This window comes from Gopherus evgoodei, chromosome 6 (assembly GCF_007399415.2).
Source record: "Gopherus evgoodei ecotype Sinaloan lineage chromosome 6, rGopEvg1_v1.p, whole genome shotgun sequence".
Taxonomy (NCBI): Eukaryota; Metazoa; Chordata; order Testudines; family Testudinidae; genus Gopherus; species Gopherus evgoodei.
Window position 1 is genome coordinate 29,192,569 of NC_044327.1, and position 20,124 is coordinate 29,212,692.

General features: G+C 40.9%; 1 protein-coding gene across 5 annotated transcripts in view; it reads right to left on the reverse strand.

Moving 5' to 3' along the window:
* Positions 1-20,124, reverse strand: part of FREM1 (FRAS1 related extracellular matrix 1) — a 102,210-nt gene that overhangs the window by 60,290 nt on the left and 21,796 nt on the right. For all 5 annotated transcript variants that reach the window (XM_030567431.1, XM_030567432.1, XM_030567433.1 and 2 more), the window contains exons 4-12: positions 18,416-18,717; positions 17,711-17,907; positions 14,205-14,528; positions 11,956-12,064; positions 9,258-9,389; positions 5,437-5,781; positions 4,668-4,810; positions 2,918-3,114; positions 1,232-1,322 (exon numbers count right to left, since the gene is read on the reverse strand). In XM_030567431.1, coding sequence (XP_030423291.1) covers positions 1,232-1,322; positions 2,918-3,114; positions 4,668-4,810; positions 5,437-5,781; positions 9,258-9,389; positions 11,956-12,064; positions 14,205-14,528; positions 17,711-17,907; positions 18,416-18,717 — 1,840 coding nt within the window. The remainder of the gene's footprint in view (positions 1-1,231; positions 1,323-2,917; positions 3,115-4,667; positions 4,811-5,436; positions 5,782-9,257; positions 9,390-11,955; positions 12,065-14,204; positions 14,529-17,710; positions 17,908-18,415; positions 18,718-20,124) is intronic.

Here is a 20,124-nt window from a genome sequence, read left to right on the forward strand (position 1 = left end):
GAAATTCAATAAGGACAAATGCAAAGTACTCCATTTAGGAAGAATCAGTTGCACACATAATGGGAAATGAATGCCTTGGAAAGAGTACTGCAGAAAGGCATCTGGGGGTCATAGTGGACCACAAGCTAAATATGAGTCAACAGTGTAACACTGTTGCAAAAAAAGCAAACATCATTCTGGGATGTATTAGCAGGAGTGTTGTAAGCAAAACACGAGAATTAACTGTTCCTCTCCTCTCCATGCTGTTTAGGCTTCAATTGGAGTATTGTGTCCAGTTCTGGGCACCACTTTTCAGGAAAGATTGAATTTTGTCCAATTTGTCCATGAGAAGGCAACAAAAATGATTAACGTTCTAGAAAACATGACCTGTGAGGGAAGATTTTAAAAATTCGGGTTTTTTTAGTCTGGAAAAGAGAAGATTGAGGGTGGAGATAATAACAGTTTCCAAGTACATAAAAGGTTGTTACAAGGAGAAGGGAGAAAAAATGTTCTTCTTAACCTCTAAGGATGGGACAAGAAGCAATGGGCTTAAATTACAGCAAGGGAGGTTTAAGTTGGACATTAGGAAAAACTTCCTAACTGTCAGGGTGGTTAAGCACTGGAATAAATTGCCTAGGGAGGTTATGGAATCTGCATCATTGGAAATTTTTAAAAGCAGGTTAGACAAACAACTGTCAGGGATGGTCTAGATAATCTTAGTCTTGCCATGAGTGCAGGGGAATGGACTAGATGACCTCTTGAGGTCCTATGTTTCTATTAAATTATTTAAAATTAAAACAAAAATGTGGATGCACAGAACTACTCCAACTGAGTTCAGCCAATGTAAAAGAATCTTAGAGGCGATAAGAAATCAGACTGATGAGACTTTGCAAAACCCAAACCATGTCCAGGTTGAACTCTTCCCCTGACATTATGCTCAACTCAGGTCAAATATCTGGAGACAAATTCAGCCCTAACACAAGCAAGTGCAACTCCTTTTGGTCTCAGTAGGAGCTATGTCTACTTATGCAAAGAGTGCAATCATGGTAGACACTTCTTTAAAAATATGAACTGAGTTAGCTGAATTTTGAGTTTGTTAAACTGAGATAGTGATAGTACTGGCTAGAGTTGGTTTCCACTTCTAGGCCTCATGACAACCTGAAAGGAAGTGACTTAAGGAAAAATGACAGCATCACTGGAGCCAGTTCTTAAACAGGGTATGGTTCCAGTATGGAATCACTTAGTAACAAACCTGAGTGAATGATCTTAGTGCTGGAGCAGAAGGATCCTTGACTAGCTTGGGGATGCTGTCCACCATAAACAACTTCCCAGCATCAGAGGGGCTGTACAAAGACACACACACACACACTATGCACTGATTAGCAAAACTTCTAATACAGGAGAAAAAATCATACAATTCAATCTTGTGCTGCAACCTCACCAACTGACCACTAGCTGCATAGAAATATAATTCATTTACTTTTCTTTTTCATTATCATAAATGTCTTTATTATGGATTTCAAACTGTAACAGAAAACTGAACAAAGGAATCACGAGCCATGGACTGACCACCAAAAAGTAACATATACTTTACAATGAACAAAGTCCTGGACTTCCACACCAAAGTGTCCCCACACATTTCATGCACTTTGATGATTTACACTGGCTGAGAATCTGGCCCGTCACATACCTATCACTTGATATTTGCATTTTTCTTTAGATAAAAGAAATTATATATTACATCAAATTCTTTACATTTTTCAGAGGCTCATTTGAACCAATTTCTGACAACTCAACTTTCTCATCATTTAAAAGTGAGACAAGAACTTTTCCACCTCCTAATGACCAATCTCTTGGCACAACAAAAGGCAAAGGCCACTTATTTATTTTTTCAAAAGAACTTGTTCCGTGTATTGAAGATAAATCACACAACAAAAATAATTGATAAAATTGAAAACATTGAAACAGAATTTTCCAATACTAGGACTTTGCCAAACTATGTGCATCAAAAGTACAAATCTCTTATTTTAATTTTTAGATACACAGAAAAACCCTCCAAAAAGGCCATTTATTTGCTTTGGGAGCTTCAGCATGATCCCTACAGGCTATTTTGTTTAACCTCTTGCAAACAACTTCTGCCATTTTCTTTGCAAGGCCTTTAAAAATACTTGATCCACTCCAAAGTCACGGTTTTATTAAGATGACCTAAACTCTTCACATTCTTACAATTATTAGAAAGATCTCATTCACACCTTACGGAACAGTTTGGACCCACTTTTTTCGGTCTTGAATATATCTACTTCATATCATACATACATATTAAAAGGCCCATCTCCCTCCTGTCATCCTCAACACCTGGCTTCTGAGTTATTTCCTGCCCACGATAGGCTTTAGCTGCAGTTCTTCTGATTAGCCCACAGGCTTGTTCAAGGCTATTAACCATGTGTCCACCTGACAGTTAACCATACCGCTAAGTTACAGACTGACTCTCTGCTGGCCTGGCGCAAACCAGAAAAGTGTTGATCCCCAGCCCGAGCTACACAGTGTAAGCAAAACTCTTTCCTCTTGGTAAATTGGAGAGGGTACTGGTGCTGAACTCACCAAATGGGCCACCAACCATCCAATGGGCCACAGTGAAATACAAGATGAAGTTAAACAAAATAAAAAAACGTCTGGGTCTGTCTGTTCTCTGCCTCTCTCTTTTAACCACTTGATGTTGCCCCTCACATCCTGTTGCTTTAGGCTTTGACCCACTTGATTATTAACACACTACATTCTGGTCCTGCAACTAGCTCCACATAGGTAGGCCCATGCATACAGAATTGGGAACTTAGTGTGTGCACCCAGGCAACAGCCTTACTTTGCCACCAATACTTCCACTGCCAGTTGGTGCCTGCCCATCTCCTATGATGAGGAGTGTACATTTACTTTCACATACCCATGAGTAGAAGAGAAAAATGGGGATGTGGTTACTGTGTAGATGAGTTCTCTCTCTTGTGCTTCCATGTCTATGAAATGGAGATGTTTCTTAGTTAGATGAGCTATCTTAGTTTCCTCGACAGTGAGGTGACGGGTAACCCCAGAAGCTTCTTTTGGAAGCTGATCATCCACAGGAATAATGTGCACTATCACCACCTAGAGTAAAGAATACAGAAAAATATCATAGGGCTGGTAGAATGCTGGAATCACACTAAATGTTCTTAGAATCATGCTTAAAGGAAACCACCAGAGTTAATTTAGTTCATATTTAAAATACTTGAACAAATCTTTTAAAATGGAAGTATATTTTTTCATTTAATTTTTCCTCCATCATTCATACAATTGTAATATTGGTTATTCTTCCTTACTCTTTGTTTGAGGACTTTACAATCAGAGCTGGTTAAAACTCTGAATTTCTGTTTTGTGGGAAATTTTGATATTTCAAAAGTTCTTTTCATTCTCATTTGAAACTAAAGCAAATATTTTTGAAATTTCCTGCAAACCAGAAACATAAGACAAGATATTTCAACCACTGGTAAGTAGCAGCTTCCCTTAATGATTTTATATATTCTGTTGTTTTTATTTTGCTTTTAAACTATTACATTGTCATGAAACAATGTAAAAATAATAAAAATAATATAAAAGTAAAAAACTTTTTTAAAAATTCTGACATTTTAAAATTCAGAAATGGAAATTTGGAAATCAGAAACGGAATTCCAAAATGATTTTTTTGTTCTGAAGCAAGAATTCAAAATGGTCATATTTTTCAAAATGTTTCAATTTAGATAAAAGCAACATTTTCCATTAAAATCATATTTTGAGAAAAAATTCTAACCAGCTCTACTTACAGTTTCACTGTTTTGTTACTCTGGGGTTGTGCAGAAGCACTGATTGTCAAATATATCTGAAGGACAGGAGGGCACTGTACATATTTTTTTGAAACATCCACACAGAAAAATAACTGATGGACTAATGTATCATATATAACAGAAATATACAGGAGGGCACATTTTAAATTCACAAATCTTGGCTGTGTACCTCTAAAGTCAAGGAAATATTAAATTCAGTCAGCTCAATCCTCAGGTGGTGCAAATCTATTGACTTCAAAGTGGCTACTGTCAGTTAGTACTAGCTGAGGATCAAGCCCTTAGAATGAATTTGGCCTTTCATTTTAACACCTGATACAATCTCCATTAACACCTTTCAAGTATCAGAGGGGTAGCCGTGTTAGTCTGGATCTGTAAAAGCAGCAAAGAATCCTGTGGCACCTTATAGACTAACAGACGTTTTGGAGCATGAGCTTTCGTGGGTGAATACCCACTTCCTCAGACATGCATCAAAGGAAGTGGATATTCACCCATGAAAGCTCATGCTCCAAAACGTCTGTTAGTCTATAAGGTGCCACAGGATTCTTTGCTGCATTAACACCTTTGAGACCTAACAATATTCTCCTGTCAGACAAAAATTAAAGAAAATAGGGTTGCTGAGTTATAAATGAGGGGAAAATTTGGTCTGGAGAATTTTGTTATTGGCAATAATGTGCACACAGAAAAGGATGCAGGTTGGTTTTCACATCTTAGGCTGTGCTTTTAGGACTGGCAGTTAGAAAGAGGGAAAAATCACAAGATTTTCAACAATCCAATGTAGGAAGGTATGCTCGTGTCCAGACATTTACTCCATACTCTGCAAGAAATCCTCAAATGTAATACCTGGGGCTCTGAGAGATTGGGAGGGTCATGGCTATCACATAGGACAAACTCAAGGGAATCCTCAAATATTTCTCCTCCTAAGTGACGGTAGTAAATTAGTCCATTAAACAGATCTCTCTGAAGGAAGCCAGTGACAGGATACCCTGTTGAATCAAAGAATAAAAGAAAGCACATTTCATAGAACTCTTTATAATTTTAATCACTGGTAAATTTGATCATCTTGATCCTCATAAAGAAGAGACCTATTATATGGTTTCTCCTCTTTCTCCAGTGCATCCACTGACAGAGATTTAAAATGCTATCTTTATATCAGAAATGTTGATAAAACTTCATAATTGTTCAATATGAAGTAAGAGCATTCCCAGTGATGGCTCTGAAGCCCAGTGGTGAGGGGAAAAGGTGAATTTATACAAATAAAAACTATCTAACTAATCTAGCAAAGGGATTCTGGGTCCAGGTATGGAATAAAAGACAGCCCCATCCACCCCACTCTTGATTTAGCACCAATAGTGCCATCTTCTAATTTACAGCTTGGTAGGAATCATTGTAGCAAGAAAGACCCTTGACCACCCAAGTTCCTCTAACCAAGAAAGTACAACAGAAAAATATTCTTCAATTGAGAAAACTCTGGTTTAAATTCTGCTCTCGGTTACACCATGTAAATCCAGAATAACTCCATTCAACTCAAAGGATTTACACCAAGGTAACCACAAGCACAGTTTGGCCACCACAAAAGGAAGTTCATCTTGCTGAGGATATCTTAGATTACCTATAAGGTTCGGCCCAGGTTTCTTCATGATTTCTCCAGCCTGTGGTGGTTTGGTAACATTAAAGAGTATGTAGTCATCACTGGAGTCCATGTCAGAAGCTTGAAGCATAGAGCCTTGGATCAGAATGGTCTGCCCTTCATACAGTTCAATTACAACATTGCTGATCAGGAAAGGGGGGCTGTCATCTTTAGGCAGGATATTGATTGGAAACTTATGGCGAATACTGTGGAGGCCATCAAAGATCCTAAATACCACAAAATCTTTCGTAGAGTCACTGTCATCATGGTGGTAGCGAACAACCCCAGCCCTAAGGTCAGAGACTGTGAACATGAATCCCTTTCCTCCTGTCAAAACAATGAAGGACAATGTTTCAAAGATGTGTAATTCAGCCTTAATACGAATTTTATTAGGGGGGAAATGCATGTCTGAGTTAGAAAAACTCATTCAAAACCTATCTAAACAGAAAGCATTAACATGGTCCAGCATAGTTACTAAGCTATGTACTTTGCTAACAGTTACACAACTGTGGTGGCAAACACAACTCCCCACAATGTCACTACTGTCATATAGATCATTTGAAGACATCAGTGTTTGCTATCTACCACACTTTCTTAAAGCATCACTCAGAGTTTATTTTAAGCCCAAAGAGTATATGCTCTCTGATTACAGATCAATATTTCATTGCAGACAAAAAGTAACATCCATTATTAATTATTGTTATTTATTTGTACCTAGAGGTCCCAGACAGGGATAGAACCTCCATTGTACTCAGCACTATATGCTCACACACAGCTGTTCATTTAGGTAAAATGCTTTGAGGGTCAAATTCTAACACTAGAGCGGGGGGATCTCTTCAAGGGCACAGGGGCTGAATACTCTCCTACTTCAAGGCTATGGAGCACCAGCACAGCCATCCCCAGCTGCAATAATATTTCCAGACCCTGAAATTCCCTACTGGAGGAGGGTTTCCACCATAGCTGTGGATCAAATGGTTGCACACACACAATGCCCCACAAAAAACTCCTTGTGTGGTGGCACAGAGAGAGCTGCATACAATACTGCTTTACAGTGCACAACAGGAGCAAAGTTCCCCTGTGGAGCCTCTCTCTCAACATCAGAGGGGTAGCCGTGTTAGTCTGGATCTGTAAAAGCATGCATCCAATGAAGTGGGTATTCACCCACGAAAGCTCATGCTCCAATATGTCTGTTAGTCTATAAGGTGCCACAGGACTCTTTGCTGCTCTCTCTCAACAGTTATCCCAGCTGCCATGCCATAGGACCATACCAGTTCCCAGGCTTCAGAAACCTTTGCTCCATAAACAGGCCCTATGATTTGGCACTTAGTATTGCCAAATAATATAACATGGCATATTAAATAGCTGGTAGAAATGTTGAGCCTAATTCAATGCCCACTGAGGTTAACAGGAGGCTTTCCATTGAATTCAGTGAGCATTGCCTTTATTAGTAATCCCTATCAAACTAGTTATGCTTAACTGACTGCTAAACTCCAGGTTTGGATATCTGATCGACTTGTACAAGACAAAAAAATAAAAGATATATTGCTGAAAAATTTATTGAGGGCAAGATTGTGGATTGCCCTGTGTGCCCATAGAATGGAGTTACTAGCATTGCTGGGAGAGCAACTTCTGTGAGCCAGATACATTTGGCTGCACAGGTGTGTGGGAGGGAAAGGACCGGAGTATGGGAAGAGCATTGACTCTACCTCCCAACATGCCAGCTGGTGCATCTCCAGTATACAGGGAGATGTAATCTGCTCCGGGTAAAGGGCTGAATCAGAACATCTACCCCCCCAAAGCAAGGAGGGAACCAGGGACCAGACTGTGATTCTGAGTCCCAATTCTCTGTTTGGGTGCTGGGGCAGTACAGGTGCACTTGTCTTACTCATTGCTAATGGTAAGTCCACAGCCCAGCCCTGAAATTTATATATTAAAGGGAATTCTGTGAAGTAATTATTTGTAAAACCACAACACCACATATGATGGAAGACTCCAGAGAACAACTTGCTGGAATACAAGACATATATCCTTTTGGATAGTTTATGTATTGTCTCTTTCTTTTATTTTCCTTTTTTAATATTTACCTTATTGTCTTCCACATATGTGTTTAGATCTCATTTATATTTTTGCATATCTGAAAATTCAATAACATTTTTAAAAGTTTAATGAATTTTCTTTTATTTCAACCACAGGATGGATTTCTTTTACTTAAACATTTTCCCAAACACAAAAGCATTGTGCTAATGCATAAAAACCAGAAAGTAAAACTGACAATCACAATGAAAATTAAACAGGGCAGTCTCATTTCATTGTCAAGTTGAGTAAAATGTAAAAATGTATCACAAATAGCAACGTAGCATAAACAGAGAAAAATCACTTTGATCTTTAAAATTCTTTCAGTTTTATAATCAAAGCTATTAATAAAAGAAGAAAGGATTTTAAGGGTATGATTGTTATATTGATAATGTTTCTTTTTGCTCCAAAGAAACTACATTAACAGATTCCTGGAACCTCACTCTGATCATACTCATCCATGGAGCTACACTAATGTAAAAATTGTGTTAATGGAATACAGAATTAGGCCCTATGTTTTTAAAGTAAAAAACTATTCCTCTGCACTTACTGGTATAAGGAATGTTTAAGAATATTGTAATAGCATGCAAAAAGATTCACTACTTGAAAGATTATCACCCTGGAAAGTCAAGTTTGGATTTGATTTACTGCAAAATTGTAAAGGAGTTTAGGTCCAAAATTTGATCTATTTATAAAAGTTTTTATAATCCACTGGAGAATAAGCTCCAGAGTCTAAATAATGCCTATATTTACTTAGAAGCTTTCCTCAGTTAGCAAGCTCCACTATTCTTTAGCCACATCTTTAACACATTCATGGCAAAGGAAAATAATTACATTTGAGTTAGGTCACGTTTCCTCAAATTGAGTGAATAGTTTATTGAGATATAGTTTATTTCCTTATATTCACTTCTTCTTAGAGGATTTTTAAAAAAATACCCAGTCTTAATACTTCCCTCTACCTTATTATTATTCAACAGCAGCAGAAGTAGCCAGACAGCAGAGGGAGCAAGACTATTAGGTAACAAACAGTAACAGTAACAAAACTGCTCCTAAAATAGCATTAATGGAATTAAAGCCATCATCGAGTGTGCTTTTGATAAATAGGGAAGGAATAAATCCATGCAGAGCAGTTCTAGTTTTTGCTCCCTCTGTTCAAATGCTGGTCATCTTAATGTTAATTGAAACCCTGTATAGAACATAGTTGCAAAATCTTTTAAATCAGATACTGTTCAGTCATTTAGATCTTTGTGCCTACCATCTACAGAGCTTTTCTGTTTAATGTATTTGTATTATATAACATAACATAGAGAGAGAGAGAGCGCGCAAGTGTGTCAGCAAAGGGAATAAACTTAAACAATTGTTTAAAGATTGGGCCTTTCTATCAATCTTTTCCACCAGTGGGGCTCAAACCATATGGGATTTGGATCCAAACTAGCAATGGTTTTGGTTTTGCTAATGGACACGGAGTTTTGCAAAAATAAAAACACCTCCAGTTTTGCTCTTCTCTACAAACAGCATAGAGCAGTATAACGACATATTGGCCCTTACTGTCCTCCCAGAGATATTGGTTTTACACTGGTGTAACTCCATAGACTTCAGTGGTCTTTAGACATCTCACTCCCAATGATTTCAGTGAGAGGTAGGGACCTAATTACCTTGATGTATTCCACCTTTAGTGGATAGAGTACAATAATTTGTTTCCAATCCCTAAAGAGGAAATGGCAATTTACCTCTTACAGTGAGCCGTCCATGCTGTAAGCCGTCAACTGTGACCAAGCGAACACCTCTGATGTTGTCATTGTCCACTATTTGAAACTGTTGCCATGTGATTGGTCGGGACTGCCCTTCCAGGAGATCGAGGCCTACAAAGAACAGAGAATAGGTTCAGCAAAGCGTGTGTTTATAACTAGATGACATTCAAGGCTATCAAGTGTATCTATTGTAGTGCTTTGTGCAAATGGTCAGGAGAAAGAACAAATTAAATTCCATCAACATAATTGCTTCAAACAGGCATTTCAAAAATAACCTAAAGCCCTACTAGCAACTTTCATTCCAGGCATCTTTACTTTAATCAATGCCCCTCAGATCTCTGTTACAGAGGAGTAAAACAGTTTGGTTCCCAGCTATCTAACAAACCAACTTCCTGCCTATGTACTTTCCTGACAGTAAATCAGCTAAGGTGTTCCTGTTGAGAGCTCACAGACTTGAATGTCCAGGAGATGCGAGGCTGGAGTTAGTGGAGTGCCATTGGTTCTGGTATTCACTTCCTTTGTCAATGCACTAGAGCCCAAAGTTGGTTGACCTTCAAGGCACAGTGCATGGCCCAACTTTTTACTTAAGCATATGTTTCAGATTGGGTTAGATACGTGGACACTTTTGTCTAAGGGTAGGCTGAGGACTGTTCTTCTCAATACGCTCTTCTATCGTGACAGCACTGCTGCTACGGTCATCTTCGGTGTTATAGATGGGTGGGCCACTGATGCAGTCTATCTCAGAGATCATACTCACTGCTTGATTTCAAAGGAATAGCACTGATGTAAATTTGGTCCATGATGTGTTTTCAGATTATGTTCTTAACAGTAGCATAAATGTACTATAACAGTAGCATAAATATTGCAACTAATGCATATTTATAAATATTAACATAAATTAATATATTAATATTGTCAAAACAGCAGATAAGGCTAGAAAAGTCACAGAACTCTCTGACACTACTTTTAACTCCCTCTCCAACAGAATCCATTGGCCTGATTTAAGACACAGATCATCCCCCCAAATAAGGCAGTTCGCATACAAGGCGGTAAAGCTCTGACATGCTGCTCTGAGCAGTGTGTTAAGGGTGCTGGGCCAGGCTGGGGTCAAGGGGTTCAGTAAGGGGCAGAAGGTCTTGAGGGCGGTCATGGCTACCCCCCCCCAGGGTCTGGGGGGCAGGAGCTGTGGAAGGGCACTTTTGGGGGCCCCGCAGTTCCAGAGTGGCCATGGGGATTAGTGGGGGGCTGAGAGCAGCCCGCTCTGCTTCCCTCATCCCAGCCCCACCTTGTCGCCCGGGGGGGGGTGGGGGCTTGAGGGAAGGGATCACCCTGCACTCACCAGCAGTGGCAGAAGCAGAGCAGCCTGGCCCCAGCACACCCCACTCTGCCAGCTCCCAGCCACAGCGCTCCGCTTCCCACTGTAGGTGAGTATGGGAGGGTGTCCTTTCCCCAATCTCCCCGCACTCACCTGCGGGGGGAAGCAGAGTGACATGGCCCCAGCGTGCTCCACTTTCCTTGCCTCGGCCCCAGCCATGTCGCTGGGGAAAGGTCCTGCACTCACCTGCGGCAGGAAGTGGAGCACCATGGCTGGGAGCTGGTGGAGTGGAGCGAGCTGGGGCTGGGCTGCTCCACTTCCTGCCACTGCCGGTGAGTGCCTATCAGGGGGTGGGGGTGGGGGTGCATAGGGGACAGAGCAGTCAGGGGACAGGGGGGTTGGGTGTCTCTGAAGGGGGCGGTCAGGGAACAAGGAATGGGTGGGGCTAAAGCAAGTTTGATATAATGTGGTCTCACCTATAACGTGATGAGATTTTTTGTCTCCTGAGGACAACATTATATAGGGGTAGAGGTGTATCTCCTGGGTTAGCTAAACCCACACTCATAGATTTTAAGGTAAAAAGGGGCCATTATGATCATCTAGTTTGACTTACTGCATAACACAGATCATAGCATTTTTCCAAGTGATTTCTACAACAAGTCTGTAACTTCTTTAGAATTGACCTTTAAACAGCAGGAGAGCATAGGTTGTGCAGATTAATATACAAAGAGCAGAGGGAATTATATGGGAAACAAAATAGGAAGCAAGCAGGGGCGGTTCTAGGAATTTTGCCGCCCCAAGCACGGCAGGCAGGCTGCCTTCGGTGGCTTGCCTGTGGAGGGTCCGCTAGTCCCGTGGCTTTGGCGTACCTGCGGGAGGTCCTCTGAAGCCGTGGGACCAGCGGACCCTCCGCAGGCAAGCTGCCGAGGGCAGCCTGCCTGCCACCCTCGCGGCGCCGGCAGAGCGCCCCCCACGGCTTGCCACCCCAAGCATGCACTTGGCGTGCTGGGGCCTGGAGCCGCCCCTGGAAGCAAGGTATTTTTTTAAAGAGTGACAGAAAGTAAAATGTCATTACTGTTTTTTATTAAGGTACAGAATATTTTCATTTTCTCATACCCCTATTTCCTGCTTCTGTTACTCTGCATTTTCATTCTGCTTCATTCTGACATTTGTTCTGGCTTCTATGACTGGGTCATACCAAAACAGAGAAGGAGAAAGAAACAAACAAATACAAACACACCCGCACCCCCAAACTTTTAGCTGGTCAGACTGTGGATCCATACCTGAACTTTGTACCTTCAACCCATTTCTGCATCAACATACATTTAGTAGCAGAATTCACTCAGTGAAATTCAATCTCACCTGTATTCCATGAAACCCGAGGAGCATTTGTATCTGTTGTTCTGATGGAGATATGCACAGTGATTGGTGAACTCCTTTCAAAGTAGAAGTCATGAACCTCTAACTCCACCTGTTACATAAAAAGACATACCTTTGTTGAAAAAACAGATTGAAATATCTTCGTTGATACAAAGTATATGCAGCATGCAGATAACTGAAATATTAGGCTTTCTAAACTTCAAGGGATTTGGATAATATGACAACCAAACGAACAAATCTAAAGTAGTTCCGTATGTTATTAGAATCCCTAGTGTTCTGTACCACCTTATAGCTCTGTTTTCCTGTGTTGCAATCTTTACAGTTAATGTCGGGAAAATAAGATTAAATGAACAGGAAAGATACACATTTTAATTTTCACTAGGGTGGACTATACTCACACAGAGATTTTGCAACAATAAAAAGCTTTGGGGTACATTTCCTTGCTCAGCTTCTCCTTTTTAAGTTTATCAGATTCAATATGGTAAATAAAAATGTGAAGAAAATTAAGTACAAGTTGTACAAAACCTAAAAATATGTTTTTTAAAACATAAACACTTCCCAGGGATTCTTGAGGGTGAGCCCATCAGGCAGATTTTTTCTTATAGTTTCCTCAGACAGCTGCTATTATTGCTTGAATTGCTGTGAGAGTCCCAAGACCCTGCTGAACTAAAATAGACATGCCCTGTCAGTCTACTGGATCAGACTCAGGCACCACAATATTTTACTGCATAGACCTTGTCACTCTATTTCTCTGCCTATTCCTTCTTCATCCATTTGCCTTGCCTCTGACTTCCTGTCTCTTCGTATATCTTGCCACTGTTAGAATGAGCCCCTTTCCGCATCTCCTACCACCTGCAACCATCTACCTGGATCTCTCCCTGGACTCTCTCTCATCAAACTGCTTTTGAAAATACATAATTTCTGTCCTACCTCACCTCTTCTTTCTCCTTTCCACAGTGTACTATTATTAAATGCTGTAACACTTAATGCTGCAAAATATTTATATCAAGAATAAAATATCACGGAAGACTTCATGCAAAAATAAGTAAAACCCAATGGCACAGACCTGACGTGAGGAACACAGCTAAACACGGTTATGGGCAGCGTTGGAAAAGATGTGCAATTCATTTCTTTAGGATGTAAAATATTTCTGTAATCTTAGTCTCACAACTTGGCGTTTCTGATGTCAACAGATTGAGGGCAGGTCAACATTTTAAAAGCAGCAGTGGTGCAGCTGAACCTCTGTAGCACTTCAGTGAAGACGTTACTACACCGAAGAAAGAGCTTCTCCCATGAGCACAGTTAATTGACCTCAGCGAGAGGCGGTAGCTGAGTCAAAGGAGAAGCCCTCCCATCAACAGAGCACTGTCTATTCCAGGGGTTAGGTCAGTACAACTGGGTTGCTCAGGGTTGTGGATTTTTACACCCCCAAGCAATATAGTTATACCGATATAAATGTGTAGTGTAGACCTGGCCTAAATAGGTAGTAAACAGCAAAAGAACAGCTGATTTGTGTTAGATTGAGGTAAACGGATGGGTCAGAATTAGTGACACACCTCATAATGAAGTACAGCTGGGCAGTATACTCAGCAGACCGTACCATTTAGATTCAAAAGAAATAATAAAATATACATAGGGCTTGATTCTGATCTCACTTACACCAGCAAGAAACTTGAGTAACTCCAATGAAGTCGGTGAAGTTAACAGATGTAAAACACGTCAGTGAGATTGGAATCAAGCCTATTGTCTGTATATTATATAAAGAATTTGCCGCTAGGTTGCAGAGGTGAATGCAGTAAATAATGACCTCAGTAGATACAGAGAATGTGACTCTTGTAGAACTAGAGGTAAGAATGTATGAAAATGTGTGAAAGGAAGTCAGTGCTCAACAAATAATGGACAGGGATGTAGAGAGATAAGATCCCTTAAGTGAAACATTTTGGTCAGTCAAGGTTGAGCTCTACAGTAGACTGAGGGGATATTTTAGGGGGTCTATGGTAGCTCACCAGGGTCACAGGATTCTCTTTCATGGGAGTCCCAGCAGTAATAGCAGCAGATTTCAAAGAAAAATGTAATTAAAATATATCTCATATTTTAGTGAGGTATGTTTCATATCAATAGAAAGATTCATTTTGCTCATAGATACCTATTACAAATGAACACATCTATTAACAACTTACTGAATGCTAGAGGGGGAAAAAAATCAGAGGCTCTGTATGTCCCATTGTTACCTCATAATTCCTCCTTTCTGTATGGCTGTTGTTTGGAGGCTGATATGCTATAAGCATCTCACTGAGATCTTTCCACGTGAAGGAGGTGATAGGCTTGGTATGGTCTAACAGATGAGTGATGTAGCCTTGTAGGGGTGGCTTGGTAATGTTGAACACTAGCAGGGATTTGGGTGTTTCACTGTCTTCAGCATCCACCGTTGTTGTTGTCATGGGGCTCAAAATAAACTGATCCACCTCCAGGATGAACATAGCCATGAAGGCAGCTCTGGGGATTTGGTTGGGAATAGCACCTTTGATTCGGACAGGGAGCCATGCATGCTCTGTCTATGAAAGGAAAAAGAGTCAGGGCAAAATATAGTTCAAGATTTTATATGAACTATCAATACATTAGAAGCAAGAGGAAAACCAAGGACAGGGAGGCCCACTGCTCAGTGAGAAGGAAGAAACAGTAACAGGAAACTTGGAAATGGCAGAAATGCTCAGACTTCTTTGTTTCGGTCTTCACCGAGAAGTCTGAAGGAATGCCTAACATAGTGAATGCTTAGGGGAAGGGTGTAGGTTTAGAAGATAAAATAAAAAAAGAACAAATTAAAAATCACTTAGAAAAGTTAGATGCCTGCAAGTCACCAGGGCCTGATGAAATGCATCCTAGAATACTCAAGGAGCTAATAGAGGAGGTATCTGAGCCTCCGGCTATCATCTTTGGAAAATCATGGGAAACAGGAGACATTCTGGAAGACTGGAAAAGGGCAAATATAGTGCCCATCTATAAAAAGGGAAATAAAAACAACCCAGGAAATTACAGACCAGTTAGTTTAACTTCTGTGCCAGGGAAGATAATGGAGCAAGTAATTAAGGAAATCATCTGCAAACACTTGGAAGGTGGTAAGGTGACAGGGAATAGCCAGCATGGATTTGTAAAGAACAAATCGTGTCAAACCAATCTGATAGCTTTCTTTGATAGGATAACGAGCCTTGTGGATAAGGGAGAAGCGGTGGATGTGGTATATCTAAACTTTAGTAAGGCATTTGATACGGTCTCGCATTATATTCTTATCGATAAACTAGGCAAATACAACTTAGATGGGGCTACTATAAGGTGGGTGCATAACTGGCTGGATAACCGTACTCAGAAAGTAGTTATTAATGGTTCCCAGTCCTGCTGGAAAGGTATAACAAGTGGGGTTCCGCAGGGGTCTGTTTTGGGACCGGCTCTGTCCAATATCTTCATCAACGACTTAGATGTTGGCATAGAAAGTACGCTTATTAAGTTTGCAGATGATACCAAACTGGGAGGGATTGCAACTGCTTTGGAGGACAGGGTCAAAATTCAAAATGATCTGGACAAATTGGAGAAATGATCTGAGGTAAACCGGATGAAGTTTAATAAAGACCAAATGCAAAATGCTCCACTTAGGAAGGAACAATCAGTTTCACACATACAGAATGGGAAGAGACTGTCTAGGAAGAGTACATAAGAAATGGATCTAGGGGTTATAGTGGACCACAAGCTAAATATGAGTCAACAGTGTGATGCTGTTGCAAAAAAAGCAAACGTGATTCTAGGATGCATTCACAGGTGTGTTGTGAGCAAGACACGAGAAGTCATTCTTCCGCTCTACTCTGCGCTGGTTAGGCCTCAACTGGAGTATTGTGTCCAGTTCTGGGCACCGCATTTCAAGAAAGATGTGGAGAAATTGGAGAGGGTCCAGAGAAGAGCAACAAGAATGATTAAAGGTCTTGAGAACATGACCTACGAAGGAAGGCTGAAAGGTTTGTTTAGTTTGGAAAAGAGAAGACTGAGAGGGGACATGATAGCAGTTTTCAGGTATCTAAAAGGGTGTCATCAGGAGGAGGGAGAAAACTTGTTCACCTTAGCCTCTAATGATAGAACAAGAAGCAATGGGCTTAAACTGCAGCAAGGGAGATTTAGGTTGGACATTAGAAAACAGTTTCTAACTGTCAGGGCGCTTAAACACTGGAATAAATTGCCTAGGGAACTTGTGGAATCTCCATCTCTGGAGATATTTAAGAGTGAGTTAGATAAATGTGTATCAGGAATGGTCTAGACAATATTTGGTCCTGCCATGAGGGCAGGGGACTGGACTCGATGACCTCTCAAGGTCCCTTCCAGTCCTAGAGTCTATGAATCTATGAGTACTCCAATGGTATTTAAGCATACTGTATGCGTAAGGTTAAGCATGTGTTTATTTCCTTTGTTGAACTGAGTCCTAAAGAACTAACCCACTGGTTTTCAACCTTTTTTATGCTGGGTTTCCCCTGCCATTTTATGGAAAGGGCAGGATAATCATGACCTCCACACTGAGAACCTATGAACTATTAAGGAGCTACTTTGTCCCCACCTCCTGTAGCTGAAAATCATGCTAAGATTGGAGGAGGAGTTAAAAGGAAGGAAACTCCACTCAGATGGTGGGAACCTTGGGAAGGTAACAGGCTGTTGAGCTCCCCTGTTCCCAGGGAGAGGTCTGCCAGCCAATAGTGCCTCTGCTCTTGCAGAAAGGAGGACACAGATCCCTTGGGATAAGAAGTGGAAAGAGATTGACACTTATATTGGAGACCCAGTGGACTCTGGGGAAGACTATGATATTTCCAAGACCCTCTGAAGTGAGAGAGGTCGATATCCTCACTGAGGCTGCCTACAGGTTTCTTGCTTTTCCTTTCAGCTTTTATTTAACTTTGTTTGCTAACTGTGGATGGTTTTGTTTGTTTCACCTGCGATCCTGAAAGGGGAAGAAACATCCAGAAGGCCTTGGCTGGAGGGTTGAGCACTGGCCCCTCTAAACTGACATGCCGCACAACTCCTGCAGGAGTGTGGGCAATTAGAGCCACTCGCCTGTGCTCCCCATCTAGCTCCGGAAAGGGATGCTCTGCCCAGGACAGATTCATGACAGTATCTTAAAGTGATTATGCTGACATTAATTAATGCTCACTACCCTACTGTGATGTAGGTAAGTGGTATTATTTGCAGTGTACAAATGGGGACACTGACTCACAAAGATGCTAAAGACGAATTATAATTTGGGGTGATTCTGGTTTTGGTTGCTCAACTTGAGATTCCAATGGCCAGATTTTCACAGGCGCTGAGCAACTTCATCTGAAGTTGTGGGTCTCAGTGCCCCTGCAAATCAGTTCTCCAGTATCTTAAGTTGGTCTTCCAAAATTACTGTCTACTTTTGAAAAACTGGTCTAAAGGGAATTGGTCAGGAAGGTCACACTAATAGCAGGGCTAAGAATAGAAGCCCTGACCTTAACTCCTGTACTTTAACCACTACACAGAGTATCACTATGAGGTTATTACGCAAAGTAATTCAGTTATTGATAATGATTGTGATGTCATACATAATTATGTTTTCTATTCCTCACTATCCGATTCCTTCCCTCTCCCCCCCACTCCCAGCCATTAATTTGGCCTGTTGTCTACTCACACAAATAAAATCATGAACATGACAGAATACCAGAAACTACACAGCTGTATAAAACTCTACCTTGTGCAGAGTTTTGCTTCTGCTGTCTGTGAGGTCCATCCTGATAGGAATATAATCAATGTCGGGTGAAGGAGGGTCAAGATGCTGATATCTAATTCCCACCAGCAAAAATTCCTCACAGCTCATTTTGGTGTTCTGAATCATCTTCAGTTCTGGAACACAGTTCCCACTCCTGCACTTTTGGCTTGTTCTGTGCTCTATAATCCAATAGAAGCTGTAGTAAAATATTTGTTTAAACAATAAACATGATAAACAGTACAGGAAAGCTCAATGTAGCTCAGCTAAAAGTGCCGAAAAAGGGCAATGTGACATAGCATGGGACTCCTTTCCCTCCTCTCTGTCCCTAAACAAGTGTGTTGGGTTGACTGACATTTTCCAGCTCCAACTTCATTTTCTTTGCTGTGTTTCTTGTCAAGTTAGCCTTTCATTCTGGCTCAGATATTAATCCAACAATACTACGCCCAATGCCTAGAAGCTTTATTGTAGATCTTCAGACAAAGACATAGCCAATCCTGGAGGACTGAACACCCTTAACTTCCATTTTATCCCTAATATCCTCCTGCTCTCTCTGACTCTTAGTTGCATCACCACATCCATTTTAAGTAACAGATCTTAGCAATGCATATGAAGGAAACTATTGTGGCAGGCATTCTGTCTACTCTCTTTGTAAATGTTGTTAATACAAGCAATTGAAGCATATCATACTGGATCTAGGGAAGAGGCTATGAGGTTGATCTCCACGAGGATCTTCTTGCTGAGGTTCTCCAGTGACAAGTTGACCATGGGCTGGTAGAAGAGTTTCTAAAGAGGCCAGTCTGATGGTGCACTCCAGGTTTGTCTTCTTGTCATAGTCAAAAGTGAGCACATTCTTGTCAATCTCCCTGGACAGGCCATAAAACTCAGGGACCTCCAGCACATTGGTGCTCATTTTGATGATATTACAATCTGGCTCAAGTAATTGCACTTGAAGGATGAACGTTTCTGTGAATGTTTCAGTTTCTGTAAATCTGTCAAGGATAAAAAATAATTAGTAATATGTCATTCCAACTTCCCTCCATTTCCTGTGAACTCAGCATTATCCTCAACTCTGAAATTCCCCATTTCTGCACATTTCCATGTCACCGCATAACTAGGTGGTCAAGTTTTATGACCCTGATAGAGCTTCAGGACTTTTCTCCTGATTCACTGTGGTATTGAGGGCTCTGGCTTGGAGGTGCAGAGCTATTTCCATGGACTCATCCCAACCCAGGTTGTTCTTATTTATTTGAATCCAGGATAATAAAGGATTTGATTGTCTTATAAGACATATAGAATTTAGGGCCAGGACAAAAATGTCTCAGGAAACAACAGTGGGAACAACGAAGCTCAGCGAATTTTATGGCTGCTGTCATGTAGGTGAGCTATAAAGGTGTTCCCAGAAATACATGAGTGAGTTTGCACCCTAGCCATTGTATGTGCACTATGCTAGAAAACACAGGGTAGGAATGCTACCTACTTACATGCCATCTCCATGACATTGCCAGTGTATGCCACTTCTTCAGATTTACCACAGCTGAAACTTATAAGTGCCTTCTCACCTTGATTATTTCGACTCCCTTCTCTGAGGCATCTCCAAATCTTAGCTCTCCAGACTCCAGAAGGTGCAGAATATTGCAGCCTACCTTTTCACATGTATAAAAAATGTTATCACACTACCCTCATTGTCAGACTCCACTGACTCCCTGTTTATTTCAGGATCCAGTTCAAAATTCCCCATGAACTTGTTCTACTTATCTCATGGACCTGATTTCTCTCTCTTTTCCCCACTCCTACACCACTATTTCAGTTTCCTCTTCCAGTACTGGCTTCTACTGTGTTTCTTCACACATCCTTGCTATTGCTGATCCACAAATCTTCTTTGTAGCTCTCGCCATCTGGCTGTGCCTTCTTGTACCTCCTCTGTACATGCTAATGAGATCAGTTAGAAACCCTGTATCATCATCTCATTGATCTGTCTTCCTCTAAGATGGATCATGTGATCTAACATTACACTGATCACGTTATGGAAGTTAGACCTGCACATCTGATGTGATAAACAATGTCACACCTTTAACATCAAAATGGACACAGGACTCTAAAAGACTGGAATCTCAGGAAGAATGGGAGGAGGTCGTCAGTGGAGCTCACCCAAGGAAGAGAAAGTGACAAGCAAAGAGAGAGGTGGTAAAATACAGAACCTATATTGAACCCTGACATGCTACAGATTCCATCAAGGGAAACATTCTATTCTCCCCATTCTTGGCACTTTAATCCACTCCAATTCTTATACGCCATTCCTTTGGGGCATGGATAAGAAGGATTGTCCAATGATTAGGGGACTAGGGTCTTGGAAGGTTCTGTTGTGCTGCAGACTTCCTGTGTGACCTTTGGAAAGT